Here is an 18,050-nt window from a genome sequence, read left to right as displayed (position 1 = left end):
AATGTACGCCCTAAATATCAACACATATTGGCAAGCTAGAAAATGGCCTAATTCGATCTGACACGTGTAGATCGTCCACCCGGAGTTGTGTGTTACGGGCCTCCTTCTGTCCAGCCCAAGCTGATTAGAGAGTTAATTGCTACACGGAGGCATCGTGTAGCAGAAGTATGAGTGTCACAAGCTGGCGCTACACTAAGCTCGTGATGCAACAGAGATCTGACATTCGAACCTTTATAAAGTCAACCACGTAATATAAACGTGCAAATATCAGACATCACATATCTATTCTATTCCTGAATTCTCGGACATGCAGTATAAACGTGCGTGTTCAGACATCCCACGCCTGATTTGGGCCATGCGGCCCATTATCCCTCCTTACCTATTGATTAGACCACACTTCACTGCAAAGTTTAGGAATTAATCATCAGTGTCACAGAGATGACGTGAAAGATAAAAAGATCACGGGATGACCCCATTGCCAACCCAGATATCTTCTTCCTATAAATACCAAGACCCTAGGTAGTGCAAGGGGTTGGCATATTTTTGTGAAGAAACGCTCTGTAAGAAATAATCAAAAGATATCAATAATATCGCCTGGTGGACTAGAGGGATTTTAACCTTTGAACAACCCAAAAAGAAAGGAGTGATCATCTTCCCATGATATTAGTTTCTCCAGCCTAAAATATATTTATTTTCATATTACGGTTCACAAATTAGCACTAATACATCCCACTTATTCGTATAATTACATGTTGACGAAGAACCGCGTCAACAGTTTGGTGCTTTCGTTGAGAGGATTTAGATTGGTGCTATCGCAAAAACCTGATCATGGTGGTTACTTGTTCGAGACATGGTAACGAGGCGGATCAACATGATGGGCAGGAGGCCCACCATGCCGCCGTATCCGATGAACAAAAGCCCGAGATCCAGTAGCGATTGGGAAAGCAGCCAATGGGCCAGGACAACACCAGGAGTTCGGCGCCCCGACCACCAAATCTGAACTCGGGTTTCCTGACAGCGATAGAGATGGAGAACATACAGTTGAGGAGTCAGCTATCCAGAGAAAGCAAGCAAATCGAAGAAGTCTTGGCCCGACTACCCCCTCTTACGACCGACGTTAACGTCAGAAAGAGGCAAAGTTGGACTCACAAGTCCCACAGGGATAATCGGTCCAGGCCTAGTCGATCAGTCAGAACCTCAACCCCGATTTTTGCACCCACATCACACCACAACTAGGAAACTGTGTTTGACGAACCTCGACTCCTAGTTCGATTCCACCATCGAACGCTCACAAAAGGGCTCGTGGCAGCTCGCGGAGGAGATCCAGGGAAGGCTTGCGAAGACAACCTGCTCTGGCCAGCCCTCGCGTGCCGCGGTTCGACAGTCGAGCGCAGGATGCTGGAGATGGTAGAGTAGAACGGCCGCGAGCTAATTTGATCTGCCCGGACGGGACTAGGATCGCGTCACCAGTTAGGCATCCCCCGTCGCCGATAAGATACCCATCTCCTCTCTATCCAGTTCGAGACATTCCGACACATGGGAGCATCAAATGAAATCCTCCTCCCGTCGGTCCTTCCTATCGCAACCGAACACGCGGGGAGGTCCCGAATCCTCACCCCCAGCAGCGGGCTCCAAGCTTTTCCAATGGGAGTCACTGGACCGGGAGCCACTCAAATCCGGTGGAGACTTGCATAATCGCTTGAGTTAGGCGCAAAGCCCTCGGGCCACCTCAAGGGCCGACCTTCGAGATCGCCTCAACTCGCAGAGGGGGGATCCGGCTAGAAATGGAAGTCATGCTCACCAAAGGGATGGTCTTTCCAAAGTACGTGATAGTGGGAATGTCCCATCTAACCAAGCTTCAGCTTGGAGGGACAGTAACCCGCCTAACGCGTACAATGGAACTGGAGCTGTTGAACAGCCCCAAGAACAACCAAGGGATCAAGGACCAAACCCTAGAGCGTTTAGCTCAGATGGAGGAGCTGATGAAGAAGCTCTTGTCAGAAAAGGAGAAAGACGAGTATGACACTTGGGACGAACTTGAGCTTTTCGCCCCCAACATAGCAGCCACAACATACCCGCCGGGTTTCCGGATGCCCTACCTATCTAAGTTCGATGGAGACGGAGATCCGTCGGATCATCTAGGTATGTTCAACACCCTGATGATGGCCCATAACATCGGCCTCGAGCTGAGATGTTTGATATTCCCTTCCACCTTGACTGGGCCAGCTAAGCAATGGTTCCAGCAGTGTAAAAAGCATTCCATCAGCTCGTGGAAGAATTTTTCTGCTGACTTCAAGAGGGCATTTCGAGCTTCTCAAGCTGCCCGCGTCAAAGCTGACACCTTGGCGAACATGAAGCAACAGCCCGAGGAACCTTTGAAAGCTTACCTGAGCAGGTTCGCGAACGTCGTGGCTCGAGCCAGGGACGCAAACGATAGTTCCAATTAGCACTAATCCATCCCACTTATTTTCATATTACGGTTCACCAATTAGCACTAATCCATCCCACTTATTCGTATAATTACATGTTGACGAAGAACCGCATCAACAACTGTATATTTTAGAGGTCACAAACTAGTAGTGTTAAAAGTTCACCGGCACACACAAATACTATTTATTCTTTACACAATTTTAAATTCTTAAATCAACAACTTGGCCGGCCATACTTTTCTACATACAATAATTTTTTTAATTCCATATATCTACTTCACTTTCATTAAAAAATAAGTAGAATATATATATATATATTTGGATTATAAAAAAATTATTAATTTTTTGTAGCTATTAATTTTATATGGCACACTGATCAAACTATAGATTTTCGTTCAATTATTTGAATAACACTTGTCATTTAAAATCGAGAAAACCCCACCAACAAATATATATAATCGGTTTCTTACCTACTACAACCCCAACAACATATTATATGTATTATCATATAGAAAGGTGCGGCAAAATATAAAAAAAGACCGGAGACTTGATGACCGGAGATCATATATATGAGCTAGCTGAATTTGTGTACTTGTAACGAAGCTCTGAAACTCTCTGTAAGACCTGTCTTGAAGCCATGGCGGAGTTGATCCTCTCTCCGATTGCTGACAAAATCATTGGGCGTTTGGGATGTGAAGCTGTGAAGCGGATCTCTCGAGTTTGGGGTGTGAAGGATGAGCTTGAACAGCTCAAAGAAACCATTTCAACAATCGAAGCAGTGCTTCTCGACGCTGAGCTGAAGCAGTCCCACAACAACCAAGTCAACAACTGGCTCCACAGGCTGGGCAATGCAGTTCTTGAAGCCAACTCATGTCTCCCAACCAAATGGCCAACCGGGTATTTTATAGTGAAAACCGATCTTTGTAGTTTAATTTATATTTATATAGCAATTACATGTTAGTTGAATTTTATTATTTATAGAATTTATTAATTTATAAATTTCAATTAAATAAATAATATTAACATATTATATGAAAAATTAAACCAAAATATTATTTATGATTTTATTTTTAAAAAATTATATAATATGATAACTGTTTTAAAGATATATGATAAATTTTTTTAATAAAAATTAAGATTATGTATTATATATTATTATATTGATATTTTATAATATTTAAATTTATTTCTTCTATATAATAAGTGTGTAGATGTGATACCCTAAATTCTAGCTTTGATTGTAGAAAATAAAGATGTTGAAAAATAATAGTAAAAAACGTTGCCTTCTTTATTTATAATTTAAAATAAACATAACTCGGGTTTAAGAAAAATAAATAATAGTCTTTACAATAAAATAAAATTAAAACTAGGCAACATTAAATCATAAAATTCATAATTTCCCAAGAAAATAACACGCGGCTATACGTCCCCCAAGAAATTTAAATTTAAATTCTATGTATAATTGTTGCTAATTCAGAGTAGATTATAATTTAAGTTTATTGCTAGTTTTTTTTTAAAAAAACAATGGTTGCTAATTCAGAGTAGATTATATTATATTTTTAATATGATATTATTCTAATAAATGAATTTAAGTTTAATTAAATTTTATTTAATTTATAAAACGTATGATTTTATTATTTTTAAATAATTATCATTGTAAAATATTTAAAAATTATCATATTTTAATTTGTTTAATTATTTATTATTTTTAAATAATTATCATTGTAAAATATCTAAAAAATATCATATTTTAATTTTTGAGAAAATTTATTTTATTTAAGTTTAATTGATGTTTACAAACTACCGTTAAATATAAGAATATTCTGTTAAAATTAACATAAAAAAAATAAAAAACCGTTAAAACCAAGAATTTTCGTTATCTATACACTTATTATATGTAAGAGATATATAATATATATCATAAAAGATATATATATATATAATATTCATTAAATCTATTACCACTTTATAATTTTATAATTTTGAATAATTATTTAAATAATCGTTCAAAATATATATATGCCACTCTACAGGTATGCACTTTCTTTTCCGGTTCCAACCAACTTGTTTTTAAGTTCAAGATGAGTTGTAGAATAGAAGGCATCAACAAAAAACTAGCTACCATTTCCAGTGATAGGAACTTCCTTTTGGAGAAAGGACGTGAACAGACCCCGAGTGTTAGGAGAGTGAGAGATACTCACTCCTATGTACGTAAGGAAGATGTTATTGGGAGAGAAGAAGATAGATCAGTTATCATAAATAAGTTTTTGTTGGAAAGTTGTGAAGAAAGTGTCTTGGTGCTAGCCATTGTAGGCATAGGTGGGTTAGGAAAAACCACTCTTGCTCAAAGTGTTTTTAATGATGAACAAGTCCAAAAGCATTTCGAGTTAAAGATTTGGGTATGCGTGTCTGATAATTTTGACTTGAAATTAATTGTGAAAAGCATCATTGAGTCTGCGAAAGGTGAGAATAGTGTGGGAGACATAGGAATGGAGCCGCTACGGAAGAAACTTGGGGAAGTACTTGGTGGCAAGCGGTATTTTCTTGTACTAGATGATATGTGGGAGGAAAATCGTAATAAGTTGTTGGAGTTAAAAACTTTAATCACAAGTGGTGAAAATGTAGGGAGTAGAGTTGTAGTAACTACTCGGAGTGAAAAGAGTGCTAAATTTATAGCTAGCAAACAACAACCATATCAATTGGGGATTCTTGATGAAGATCAATCTTGGTCTCTGTTTAGAAAAGTTGCTTTTGAAGATGGATCACAAGAGCTCGAAAACACTAGTATTGTGAAGATTGGAAAGGAGATTGTGGAAAGGTGCAAAGGAATCCCCCTAGCTATAAAAACAATAGGAAATCTATTGTATGGTAAAAGTAAGGAATCAGAGTGGTCTTCTTTTAATAAGGAATTTTCAAAAATATCAGAACAACAAGACGATGATATCTTACCCACCCTTAGATTGAGCTATGATCATCTTGCCTCCCATTTGAAACTTTGTTTTGCCTATTGTAGTTTATTTCCTAAAGACTACAATATTGAGGTAAAAACTTTAGTTAACCTTTGGATGGCGCAAGGATTTCTTAAGCTATCAGATCCAAGTCAAGATCAATGTTTGGAGGATGTGGGTTATGAATGGTTTATGAATTTGTTGGAAGGGTCATTCTTTCAAGATGTTGAAGTAGATAAATGTGGCATTATAAAAAGATGCAAAATGCATGATCTGATGCATGATCTTGCAGTTCAAGTAGCAGGAGCAGAATGTGCTACTTTTGCAAATATCAAGGAAACTACTCATCACGTGTCCTTTACAAGTCATACTTACTCCAAAAGTGAAATATCAGCTTCGTTGGCTCATGCTAAAATGATTCGAACAATTCTTCACTTTTCTATTTCGAAGGACCAAACATTTTGCGATGCAATTATATCAAACTGTAAGTCCATACGTTGTTTGGATTTGAATACTTCAATGATGAAGTTAGTATCAAATTCTATTGGCAAGTTGAAACACTTGAGATATTTAGATCTCTCGTGGAATTCTAGACTCAACATACTTCCCAATTCAATTACTAATTTGCTGAATTTGCAAACACTGAAACTCAATAAATGGTCACAACTTCAAGAACTACCTAGAGATATTGAGAAACTCATCAATCTTAGGCATCTTGAACTTTCTTCATGTGGCAAATTAAATTCTTTGCCAAGTGGACTAGGTCAGTTGATGCAATTGAGATACTTGAAACTTTCTTGGAATGATGGTTTATTGTCAATACCAGATTCAACTAGTGGTTTGTCGAATTTGGAAACACTGAATCTCAATGGTTGCTCACAACTCCAAGAACTACCTAGAGATATTGAGAAACTCATCAACCTTAAGCATCTGGAAATTTATTGTTGTGATAAATTGGAGTATGTGCCATGTGGATTGGGCCAGCTAATTAATCTTCAAACATTATCGAGTTACATGCTAATGAAGAGAAAGAAATCTATCCCAAGGCATGGTGGTGAGCTGAAAGAATTGATGAGACTGAACAACTTGAGAGGTGATTTGGAAGTTAAAAATTTGAGCCATGAAAAAGATGTGGCAGCAGAGTATGGGAGTGCAGAATTAAAGCATAAAAAATATCTTCGATCTCTGAAATTGGAGTGGGATTCTCATGTTGAAATTGATGAGGCAGAGGCCATTGTTGGTTATAAAATGTCAATGGAAGGCCTTCAGCCACACGAAAATCTTCTAGAACTGTGGTTAGAAAATTATGGGGGTGTCAAGCTCTCCAACTGGCTCTCATCACTTACAAACTTGGTCAACTTAACTTTGATAAATTGCAAGAAATGTGAGTATCTAGTTTCATTGAATCAATTCCACTATCTCAAGGTTTTGAAACTTTGGAGGTTGGAGTCTTTAGAGTACATATCCAACAATAGTTGCAATGAAGATGCATCTGTGTCAACAAAAACATTATTGCCATCTCTACAGAACCTTGTGTTGATTGGGTTGCCTAATCTAAAGGGATGGTGGAGAGAGATTGTAATTAGTGGTGAAGAAGAAGTTGATCATTCTTTTGCTGCTGCAAATGAAGAAGACAAACACATGTCCTTGCCTTGTCTCCCTTCTCTTTCTAAATTACAAATACAAGATTGTGCTAGGCTGACTTGCCTGCCACTTTACCCACATTTGGAAGAGTTGACTCTGAAGAATAGCAGATTGAAGCCATTGGAAGAGACATTTAGAGTGAAGATGATGATGAGCAGTACCGCTGCATCTTCTTTCTCTCCTCTCTCCAAATTGAAAACACTACATCTAACTAAGATTGAGGATCTAGAATGTCTTCCGGATTGGTTCGACGGCCTTACTTCTTCTCTTAATAAATTGTATATTTGGGATTGCCCTAAATTGAAGGATTTGTGTCCAGGTATTCTACATCTCTCGTCACTTCGAAATCTGTGGATTTCAAAATGCGAGGGGTTAGCAGACATGCTTAATGGTGATGATGACATTATGTGGAAAGCCCTAAATGGAAGACTCCACTCGCTACAACTATGGTCGTTACCAAATATAGTGACTGTTCTTCCTAAGGGTATCCAACATCTTACAAGTCTGCAACAACTTGAAGTTTTAGGTAGTGATAGTCTGACAACAATTCCAGAGTGGATCCACAACCTCAAATCACTTAAGAATCTTGAGTTTAATGGATGCCCCAATCTGACATCATTCCCTGAAGGAATTAGAAGCCTCACCAATTTGAACTCACTGACCATTAGCAGTTGTCCCATGTTATTGAAGAGATGCAAAAGGGAAATAGGTGAAGATTGGGATAAGATTTCTCATATACAAAACTTGGAGTTAGACGAAGAAGAAAATGAGGTAGAAACGTTAATGTCAATTATTTGTAATTTTTATAAAATAAAACTGAGTGCTCAGTTTATTTGACACTGCAGAATGCATCGGAAGAGGCGGGCGAGACAAAGGGATGCAACCTCTTCTTGAACAAGTTTAGGGTATGCAATATTATGAATACAAAAATTCAAAGATAGATATATGTGTAGGTAATTATTCTGCAAATCCCTTCTCCCTGTATACAATTTCATTTTGATATGATTCAAATTACAAATCTCAAAATAAAATAAGAGCCATTTGAAAGTAAAAAAAAAAACAGAGTAAAATTGATGGAATAAGAAAATATGTTTTTCTTTTTTGTTTAATTCAAAATTTTGAACTTATTATTGGATTGTTAAGAACTTCTTACTTTATTTATTATTTTTTCGGTTCTTGAAAGACTGAAGCATATTAAAATCCCATTTTGTGGCGATAACGTGTTGATAATATAGAGGATTGGCTATGGGTTCAAATTACATTAATGTTCCACTTGGACTGACTTGCCATTATTGCTACTCCCTGGTTATAAAATCCAGGCATGGAGTGAAGCTAGTTATCATTGTGAATGTACACTGTCTAGAAATTTGTCCATTAGCTGATTTTACTGAATTAATGAGGATTAGAATATAAGCTGACATTGTTCTTGATTGAAAAGTTTTGAGTCCTTCCATGATGATGAGTTCGTTTTGGTTTTGAATAATTCAAGTGCCTCAAATTGTTTTCTGAATTGGATTTTGGTTAAAGATACATGCACACACAAATTACACACAAACACCACACATACTTATGTGACAAATCACTTTTACCTAGTTGGACCTATTTAAATAAATATAATTGGTTGAAATGATTTGCCACATAAGTGTGTGTAGTGTTTGTGTGAAATGTGAAATTCCATTTTTAGTAATTACCAAATTAATTAAACCATGAATTAATTAAAATGCGGAATGGTAATTAACTGTTTACACAGATAGCAGTTCTGTCGGGACAGAATCCGAATTTGTCACGACAGAAACTGAACACAATAAATAGACACTGTAAAAAATAAAGAACACACTGAATTTATACAAGGTTCAGAAACCCTTTTGAATAACCTACTCCTTGGGGCCACGCCCAGAGAATAAACCAATTAGTAAAGAAACATTGTGTACAAAAGCATTGACTTAAACAATGTAAGACTCCCTCTTAAACTATTGCCGCAATCTTGTTGTACTCTTCTCTACGAATCTGATTTGATGAAACGCTAATTCTCTTGAACTCCCTTCAAAGAATAGCGAGTACACACTTCCTCCCGAAGTGAGACTTAGATAGAATCCTCTCCCGAAGATCCTTATGAATACGTTCACAATAGACACTATCTGTTTACAATGGACTAGATAGATATCCACAAGTACACTCAGCACTCTCACAAAGATTAAGGTGAACAAAACTTAATCTCTAAAAATAAAGACATTCTTCAAAATAACATAATGTTTACAAATATTCAAAATGGAAGAGGTGAAAATTCCAAAGGCCTTGGTAAGGTATTTATAGGCAGGGAAATCGTCCAAGGCCATGATTTTCTGGTATCTTTGAAATCAATTTGTGAATTCCTTTGATTTAGGAAATCAGCCAGCTAGATGCATTCTGTGTCGACAGAAAAGGAAACTGATAAGTCAGCAACGAAATCAGTCTCATCTGGCAAAACGAACATGGTCATTTCTTTTGACCATGTTCATTTTCAACATCAACTTAATTCCAGAATAGACATAATCCATGAAAATAATCTTAAAATATTTGCACAATATATTTTTACCAAAAAAATGATTATTTGAGATAAATAAGGCAACAAATAAATTCACACTTAAAGATATTTCACATTACAAAATCAGCTGAAAATATTGCTAATAAAACCGAAAATCAATATGGAGATATGCTACTAATTTTTCTTTAAACAATTAAAATATTTTGTCTAAATTAAAGTTTAGCCAAAAAAGGGATTTTACAATCTCCCCCTTTGGCAACTTGATAGACAAGAATATTTTGAGTGTTTATTTTGAAAGATCCTGCAAAGACAAAACAGGTTAGAGCAAATAGCAAAATAGCAAAATAACAATAGATTGCTCCCCCTACGAAAATTATCACAAATGTAACAAGGATCAAAAAATTATAGCATGACTCCCCCTGCGAAAAACATCTCAAATGTAACAAGAATCAACAGCTTAAAACAGGATAAACTGATCAAAATGAACCATTTACTCCCCCTTGTTGTCTAGTAGGAAGCCAAAGGAGTAACACAAAAACAAAAAGACACTAAAACAACGTTCTTTTACAATTTATTGAAAACAGAAAAAGAGCAAAATAAAATAAAACCAAATGGACTCAGTTGGAAGGACCCACTGCAAAGTGAGACATCATGGTTGAGAGACAACTCTTGAGGTTGAACACTTCTGTTTGAACAGATTCCAGAGTGGCCTTGACACCAGCGAGTTCAGAAGCAACAGAATCAGCATCACCAGCCTTGAGAGCAATCCCTTTAGTTGCCTTAACGGATGATGGTTCCTTCTTGAGTTTGTAGTCTGTACCAGCAATGGGAGGAGTCAAGATTTCATATTCCAATCGAAGAGACTTTTGGGAATCAAGCAACTTGTAGATCAAATGAGGAAACACCAAATATTGCCCTTTCTTTTTGGCATTTCCTAAGGCAGTGATCTGGTCAAAAATGAGAGAGGCAAGATCAACTTGGAGACCAGTTCCGACTTTGTACAGAAAGAAGGCCGTGTCAAAAGTAATTGTGGAGGTATGAGTAGTAGGAATCCAGTTGTTGGTGGCAAATTTGTGAAGCACGGCATAGTAATGAGTAAGGTCGGTTACTTTGAGAACCGAGTGAGGTTCCCAAACCATATTCTGTCCTACCAACTCCGAAAGCACCTTATCTTTGTTGAAATCTATAGCAACATTGTCAACAGAAGGTGGCAAATTGAGAACCTTGGAAATTTCAGCAGTACTAAACAAATACCAATGCCCTCAGACATAAACTTGTCCAAACATAAAAGACTTCCTATCAAACAGATCATCATTGAGATTGGCATAGAATTCTTGAACAACTCTAGGAACAAAACCATCCAGCCCGGTTAAAGAACCTAACCACCCCCGATCCTCAATATTTTTAATGACCCCAAACACTCGATGAGCAGAAAATGAAAAAAATTTCTCACAGATAAAATCACGATGCACATAGTGCTTCATATTTTTCTCATTGTCATTGAAACAAAAATTCAGAGAGTGAGCCTTAAAGGAAGAACCTGGAGAGACTTTGGGACCCAAAGGAGACTTGGTGCGAAACTCAGGAATTTTCACAGATTTCTTTCCCTTTGGTGAAACAGGAGGGTCCTCTGATGGGTCAGATTCGTCTTCAGAGCCAACATTTTCTTCAAGAGAGGGATCTTCTTCAAGGGGATCTTCATCAGAGGGTACACAATTTGAAAAAGGGTCAGATTCAGAAGAAGAACAAGGTGGAGGAATTTTCTTTACCTTCGACCGAAACTTAGAACGTGGAGTGGAACCCATGGGAGAAGAACCTTCGGAGTGGAATCAGAAGGATCAGGCCCTTTGGAACGAGGAGATTTTCGAGAATAAGAGACCTGGAACCAACCTTTGCTTTTCTTCTTGGGTGCAAGAACATCAGGTGACTCTAAGGAAACAGAATGGGGTTTGGCAGGATCACGGTCATGATCAGAGACATCCTCTGATGGAGAAGCTCGGCCCCTTTTGGAAAACCCTGGGACAGAGGCGAGCGGAGCCGCCGATGAAGGAGGTTCAGTCGGAACTTTGGGGGTTTCAAGGTCCGGAATGACCACGGCTTTGCTCGTGGTGATGGAACCGTCAATGTGGCTGGGATGAGACAAGGTACTCTTCCGAGCCTTCTTCTTGGTGAGGGATGGAGATGCAGTCAACGAACCAGCCACTACCTTGACAGACCGAGAGCCACTTCCTCTGTTTCTCACCATGGTTGCACGAGGATGAGAGAAAACTGTCAAAGGAAAAATAAGGAACCAGAAAAAACAGTGAAAGATGGAGACGGTTGAGATATTGGGCCCAAGGATATCTGAATATAAAGAATGGGAAAGATAGGGATTTGATCTTTAATTCCTTTATTTGAAAATTAAAAGGGATAAACACTTTTGGAAAGTGCAAACCAAATATCTCAATAATAACTGCCAACAATAGTGCACGACACAAAATTGGGAAACAAGCCAAAAATGGAAACTTTTGATCTTAATAAAATATGAGATAAGGACAAAAACAAACAAGATTCAACATACCCTTTTTTACACACTCAGATTCGATTTCCCTAAAAAATAAATATATATATATTAGTATTTTTTTTTTATATTATATTAAGTAATATAACTGAATGTACCAAAAAAAAATATCCCATTTTTTATTAGTGCTCATTGTCTTTGTGCCCTTGCATGTGGAAAAAGAAACAATCATTATATCAAAACACATCTTTACTATAAGGTTTAGAAAATATATTTAATATAAATCATGCTTTAATTTTTCAAAATAAAATATCACAAAACATTTACTCCTATCACAAAAAATATTTCACTCAAATCAATTAGTGTGTATGAGACTTACAAATTTTGTCCAACAATATATCTTAAGCATTTGTGTGTGATTGTGAAAGCAGAGATCATTGCCCTGTATGGCAATTTTAGCCTTTTTCAGGGTCATTGCCCTATGTGGCAATTTTTAGCCTTTTTCTCAAAGAGTACCCAAATTAGACGCTTTCACACTATACTGAAGGCTGCATTTATCAGTGGTAGAGTATCTTCTACATAATTTTTAGTTACATAGTTCCAACTTACTCAAAGATAGCATTTTACCCAACAGTGTAGGTAGCTCTATTCTAAGATGGAGCCTGAAAATACTTTCAAGGATCAAATGCTCATACACTACAAACACAGATTGATTTGGAAGAATATTAATTGGAAGGACTATTTATTTTGATTTTGATTTTAAAAAAATGTGCATGATATATATTAACTATAAATTCTAACAAGTAGTAAAAATACATTTTGTCATAATGTTTGAGACTTTCTATTTGGACAAGAACAAGAAGACATCAAGCAACTATTTCTAGCACAGGGATATGGCACAACACAAACAATATTTAATTAGTACAAGCCCCCAAGGATTTCTTGAGGGAATAAAACCTGACCGTATCAAGGGCTTTTGTGAAAATATGTGCAATTTGTTTGTCACACTCAATATATTCTAAGACCAAAGTTTTATTTTCAACAAGATCCTTACTGTGTCGAGACACATCATCAACACAAAAACATTTTTCATGAGCAATTTTCAAATGTTTTCCCAATTGACCTGGTTCACATTTACCAAAACAATATTTACTTAAAATCGGTAAATCATGAACATGACTCATACTTCCAATTTTTCTCAAATTTTCACAATCCACATGATCATGTTTTTCATGACACAAATTAGTATCACTCCTTGTAATTGTGTGACAATTGTGTGATTGAGATAATGTGTAACAATTATTGACAGATTTATAACCCTTCAAAACACAATTTCCATCTTGGTCAAGCACAAAACAATTATCAAGAGAAAAATTTACAAACAAGTCTTGGTCACAAATTTGACTTATACTAATTAGATTAGTTTTAAGTCCATCAACCAAAAGAACATTTTGTAACTTTGGTAGTCCTTCAGAATTTAGAGTGCCACTACCAAGTACCTTACAAGACTTACCATCTTCAAGTGTGACTTCCCCATTTTTCAAAGTCTTGAAGTCAGTGAGTATGCTTTTGTTACCTGTCATATGCCTTGAACAACCACTATAAAAAAACCAAGAGTTAGAAGCACATGTTCTAAGACAAGTAAAGGCAGCAAGACATTTGAATTTATTTTTCTTCACCCAAACTTTCTTAGGTGGAGACCTTTTCTTCAAGGGCATTTGTCTCAAATTACCATGATGATTAAAGTAATTTTTGTGAAGAAAATTCATCAAGGTAAAACATTTAGGTCGAAAATGACCTTTCACTCCACAGAAATTGCAAATTGGAATAAAATGACCAGTATTCTCAAAATTTCTGGTTTGTTTCTCATGTGATGTGACAGACTGAAAAGATGATGCCACATGAGTTTGAGTTGTTCCTGCAAAAGGGTCAGTTGTCGAAACAATAGGAAGATTTCCAGAAATATAAATTGTTTTTCCTTTAGGTTTAGATCCATTTGATCCTAACCTAGAAAAATCACAAGCTTTTTGACCTGCAAACAGAACATCATCCAAAACCATAGATCTATGATTAAGCAATTTGACATCTTTCACAATTTTATCAACTTCATTAGACAAACGATTGATTTCAGAATCTTTAGCAACAATCTCAATTTCATATTTTTTAACAAGAGAGTCAAGTTCTTCATTTATCTTCTTGAGAACTTTGTTATTGTTTGCCATCAAACGATTATCTGAACATACTTTCAACCATTGATCATACATGTTTTTGTATGATTCTTTCAAAGAATCCTCATCCAAATCAGATTCATCTGAATCACCATGGGAACCCTCATCTGTTGAAATAGTATTATTTAAACAAACAAGATTCTCATTCACCTACACAGAAGGAGGTAAGCAAGAAAGATACAAAGCTTGTAGGGCTAGAGTGTTGCACATTTAAATGACTTCGCACTTAAAAATGTTGCATTGACAGGGGAATTTTTATTGTATGTATTCAAGTTTGTTCAAGGAAATTGTTCTTCTTTCCAAATGGAGATGGAACTACATTATCTTCACTACCAAATGAGGTTGTGAAACTGTTGGAGTTACTGCATCACCATCAGAGGATTCTGTACCAGAAAGGAGGACATTGGAGTACCTTGAGATGCAAGAAGAACTTTTTAAGGTGATACTTGCTATTCTTGTGCGCTATCTAATAAAATATGGAGGTTGTCAAAACAATGTGTTTCTCTTCTAAATGAGATAGTTTTGTGCATTGCTTTTTGATTTGTTACATGTATGAACTAACAGAACAAAGTAATTAGGAAATAAATATGAAGTAATGATCAGTCAGTTCCATTGCTCTCTTTTAGCTAAGTTAGCAAATGATGATTGTGCCTTCAGTTAAGTCTCTTTTTTTTTTTGCTTTTGTATGTCACCTTCTAATTGCAAAGGTTCTTCTATGGGCTGTGCTGATTCTCTTCCTTAGGGGATTTCTCATGCTGCTGGGATGTTGGCATTGGAACAGATCTTGGCTGCAAGAGTTTTTACAGAAGCTTATTCTACTCTTGTTGTTTAGCTTCTTGAAACTAGACTCCTTGGTGTTTGAGTCTAGTTCTTGTTTGAATCAATTCAGTCAAATGGAGGTTCGCATTTATCATATTTACTATGAGATAAATCCAGTGCTTGACTGATTAGTTATTAGAGACCTTATGTCATTATAGTAATTTTTAAGTTGCAAATTAGCCCAAGTACTCTTTTCTTTTTAGAATTTTTTTCCTTTTATTTTGAGAGGTTTTAGTGAGGCATTTCGTGGTATAATGTTATCCAACAGGATGTTTTTGCATGATCTTGTCTTGGTGCCATTGATGGAACACATGTGAGTACATGTGTCCCTACAGATAAGCAAGTTAGTTACAGAGGTCGAAAAAATGTGGTAACACAAAATGTCTTGTGTGCTTGTAACTTTGAAATGTTCTTTACTTTTGTATCTGCTGGTTGGGAGGGCACTGCAAATGATTCCAGGGTGTTTATAGATGCAATTACGCAACCTAAATATAAGTTTCCATTGCCTAAAGATGGTATTGAAAGCCTAGGATTGAATTATTATTTTATAATTTATGTGATGGTGCATATAGAAAACTAATTTTTCTTTTTGACATGTTTTGTTATGTAGGTGAATACTATGTTTTGGATTCTGGGTTTCCATGCACAAAAGGTTTTCTCCCACCATATCGTGGTGAAAGATATCATTTGCAAGAATACAATAGTGGACGTAATCGACCACATGGTATGAAAGAACTATTCAATTATAGGCATTCTTCTCTTAGGAATGTCATTGAACGGTGCTTTGGTGTAGAGTCCAAGAACTTTACTTAGCTAATTGTTAGTAGTATTATAGTATATTTAGTGTTATCCTTGTTACTTTGGATTTTTGGTTCAGACCGGGAGTTATTTGGACACTCATAGTAGTACTTATAGATTTTCTAAGTTTAACCTATAGTTTAAGAATATTAAGTATAACCTAAGGTTTGATTAATGTGACTGATATTAAGGATTATATTATTATATAATAAGGTATAGACATCAACCAATAGGATTTTAAGCACATGTTTTGAATGGTAATTAAGGATTAAGTATTTTTGAGGATTAAATTAAATAAGGGTAAAGTTTGAATGTTATAGGGTCAGTCAGCAGCTTTGAGTACGTTGAGGGCTTAGTCAAGGCTGTTTACTCCATTCAAACTTAGCTAAAAATGTGTAAATTCGTGTTTAAATATTCAGCGTATGCCGATATATCGCAGCTATAGGGGGCGATATATCGCAGCACGTAGATACGGAAAACACGAATCGATGCACGGTCGCCTCGGGAACAAAGGTCCAGGCGATATATCGCCTATAGGGGGCGATATATCGCCTCCACCAGCATGTTTTCAAATACTTTTGAATTCTTTTCCTTTCAGCCATTCAAACTCCTTCAACAGTCCAGCATCTTTTGAACGAGTCTTCAGCCTCTGCTGAACGATTATTCAAATGATTTTCACCTAAAAAGCCATTATTTTTATTCAAGTAAAATCAAGATATTTTCATTCCCAAACTCTATAAATAGGACCTAGTACCTAGCCATTATTCACCATTTGCTCTAAGTTCAGAAGCTGCTAGTGTTAAGTGAGTGTGAGAGTGTAAACACTTGGTTTGGGGAAAAACTATAAGCTTAAACATCATAAGCTTATCAAACACTTTGGGAAGTGAGTTCTATAGTATTTCGGTGGAGGTTAGATTGATCTTGCAATCTTTGAGGTAAACCCAAAACTCTAGTTCCTTTCTGTATTTTATGTTATTTCCTTTCTCAAAACCTTCTACTCAGTCCCCTAACCTTATTCTTATTTTGGTTAGGGAATCCAAGCTCTTAAGCATATAAGTCGGTAAGTATGTTTTTTTTATGGTTTAGTCTTTCCATCTCTTTCATTTCATCTCCTTTCTTAGACTCACTCTTTCTTATGGTTTTAGGAGTGTTCCAAAAGTCCCAACTCAGTCCAAAATCCCGGTAACTTTGGTAAGGAAAATAGGCTAGAATCAACATGTTATGTGCTTATGTTATCTATATGTGTTATGTTATTAAAAGTGTTATGATATGTATATGTGTATGTTTGTAGGCTTGGGCATATGACCCATATGACTAACAAGACCCCAAATGGGTTATGGGCATATGACCTACTTAGCTAGTAGGACCCCACTAATCCCATGGGCATATGCTTGTTTAGTCTATGGGACCCCAAGTAATAATGGCCATTATAATAAGTGTATGTTATATGTATTATGTTAAGTCTTTATGTTTTCTTATGAAATTATGTATATGATTTTGTGTTAGATTTTCCTTGCTGGGCATTAGGCTCATTCCTTTCTGTTTTATGTGCAGGAAAATAAGCTTTAGAGGCGGTAAGATTCGTGACGCTTGGAGGATATGTATCGATGATGAATGGAGTCAAGGGGCCGAGCGTTAATCGATTCGAGGATGTAGTTTCGGTTTTATGTCTTTTTATATGTATTTTCCGCACTAATTATGTAATGTTTTATTATTTTAAATTATGTTTTTGTTTTAAAGACAATGGGATCCCATATCTGTTTTGGTATTTACTTTGTAAATAACTCTTATTTTGCAAGTTATTCAATAAATTATGGTATTTTCGTAAAAATGTAAGTTTTATGTATAGTTTCGTTAATGGTCCAAATAGTCTAGATTAGTGGGTCATTACAGTTGGTATCAGAGAAAACGGTTCCTTCGCATGAAGTTCTCCTCGATACACATGCTCAAAGCTCCGAATCGAACCGCCAAGTAAGTGTTTAAGTTACAAGTTACAAGTTACTTTGTCTATGTGTATAGCTAACAACTTTAGTGTTTATGTTTTCAGTTAAGAATGAACGGAGCTTTAAGCAATGAGGATATCCGAGCCATTAAGGCTTTAAAAAGAATAAGGGAGCCAAGAAACACCGTAGGAGCACTAGAAAGGATCACTCAAAGATT

General features: G+C 36.2%; 1 protein-coding gene across 1 annotated transcript; it reads left to right on the top strand.

Moving 5' to 3' along the window:
* The first annotated feature begins 3,066 nt into the window (after positions 1–3,066).
* LOC133833114 (putative disease resistance protein RGA3) lies at positions 3,067–8,135 on the top strand. The gene is made up of 3 exons (XM_062263372.1): positions 3,067–3,282; positions 4,463–7,792; positions 7,867–8,135. Exons 1-3 carry the CDS (start codon positions 3,067–3,069, stop codon positions 7,960–7,962), a joined length of 3,642 nt encoding a protein of 1,213 aa, XP_062119356.1. The 3' UTR covers positions 7,963–8,135.
* Positions 8,136–18,050: the final 9,915 nt, after the last annotated feature.

Source organism: Humulus lupulus, chromosome 4 (genome assembly GCF_963169125.1).
Source record: "Humulus lupulus chromosome 4, drHumLupu1.1, whole genome shotgun sequence".
Classification (NCBI taxonomy): domain Eukaryota; kingdom Viridiplantae; phylum Streptophyta; class Magnoliopsida; order Rosales; family Cannabaceae; genus Humulus; species Humulus lupulus.
Note: the sequence above shows the minus strand (reverse complement) of the source record. Positions and strands in the feature narration are given on the sequence as shown.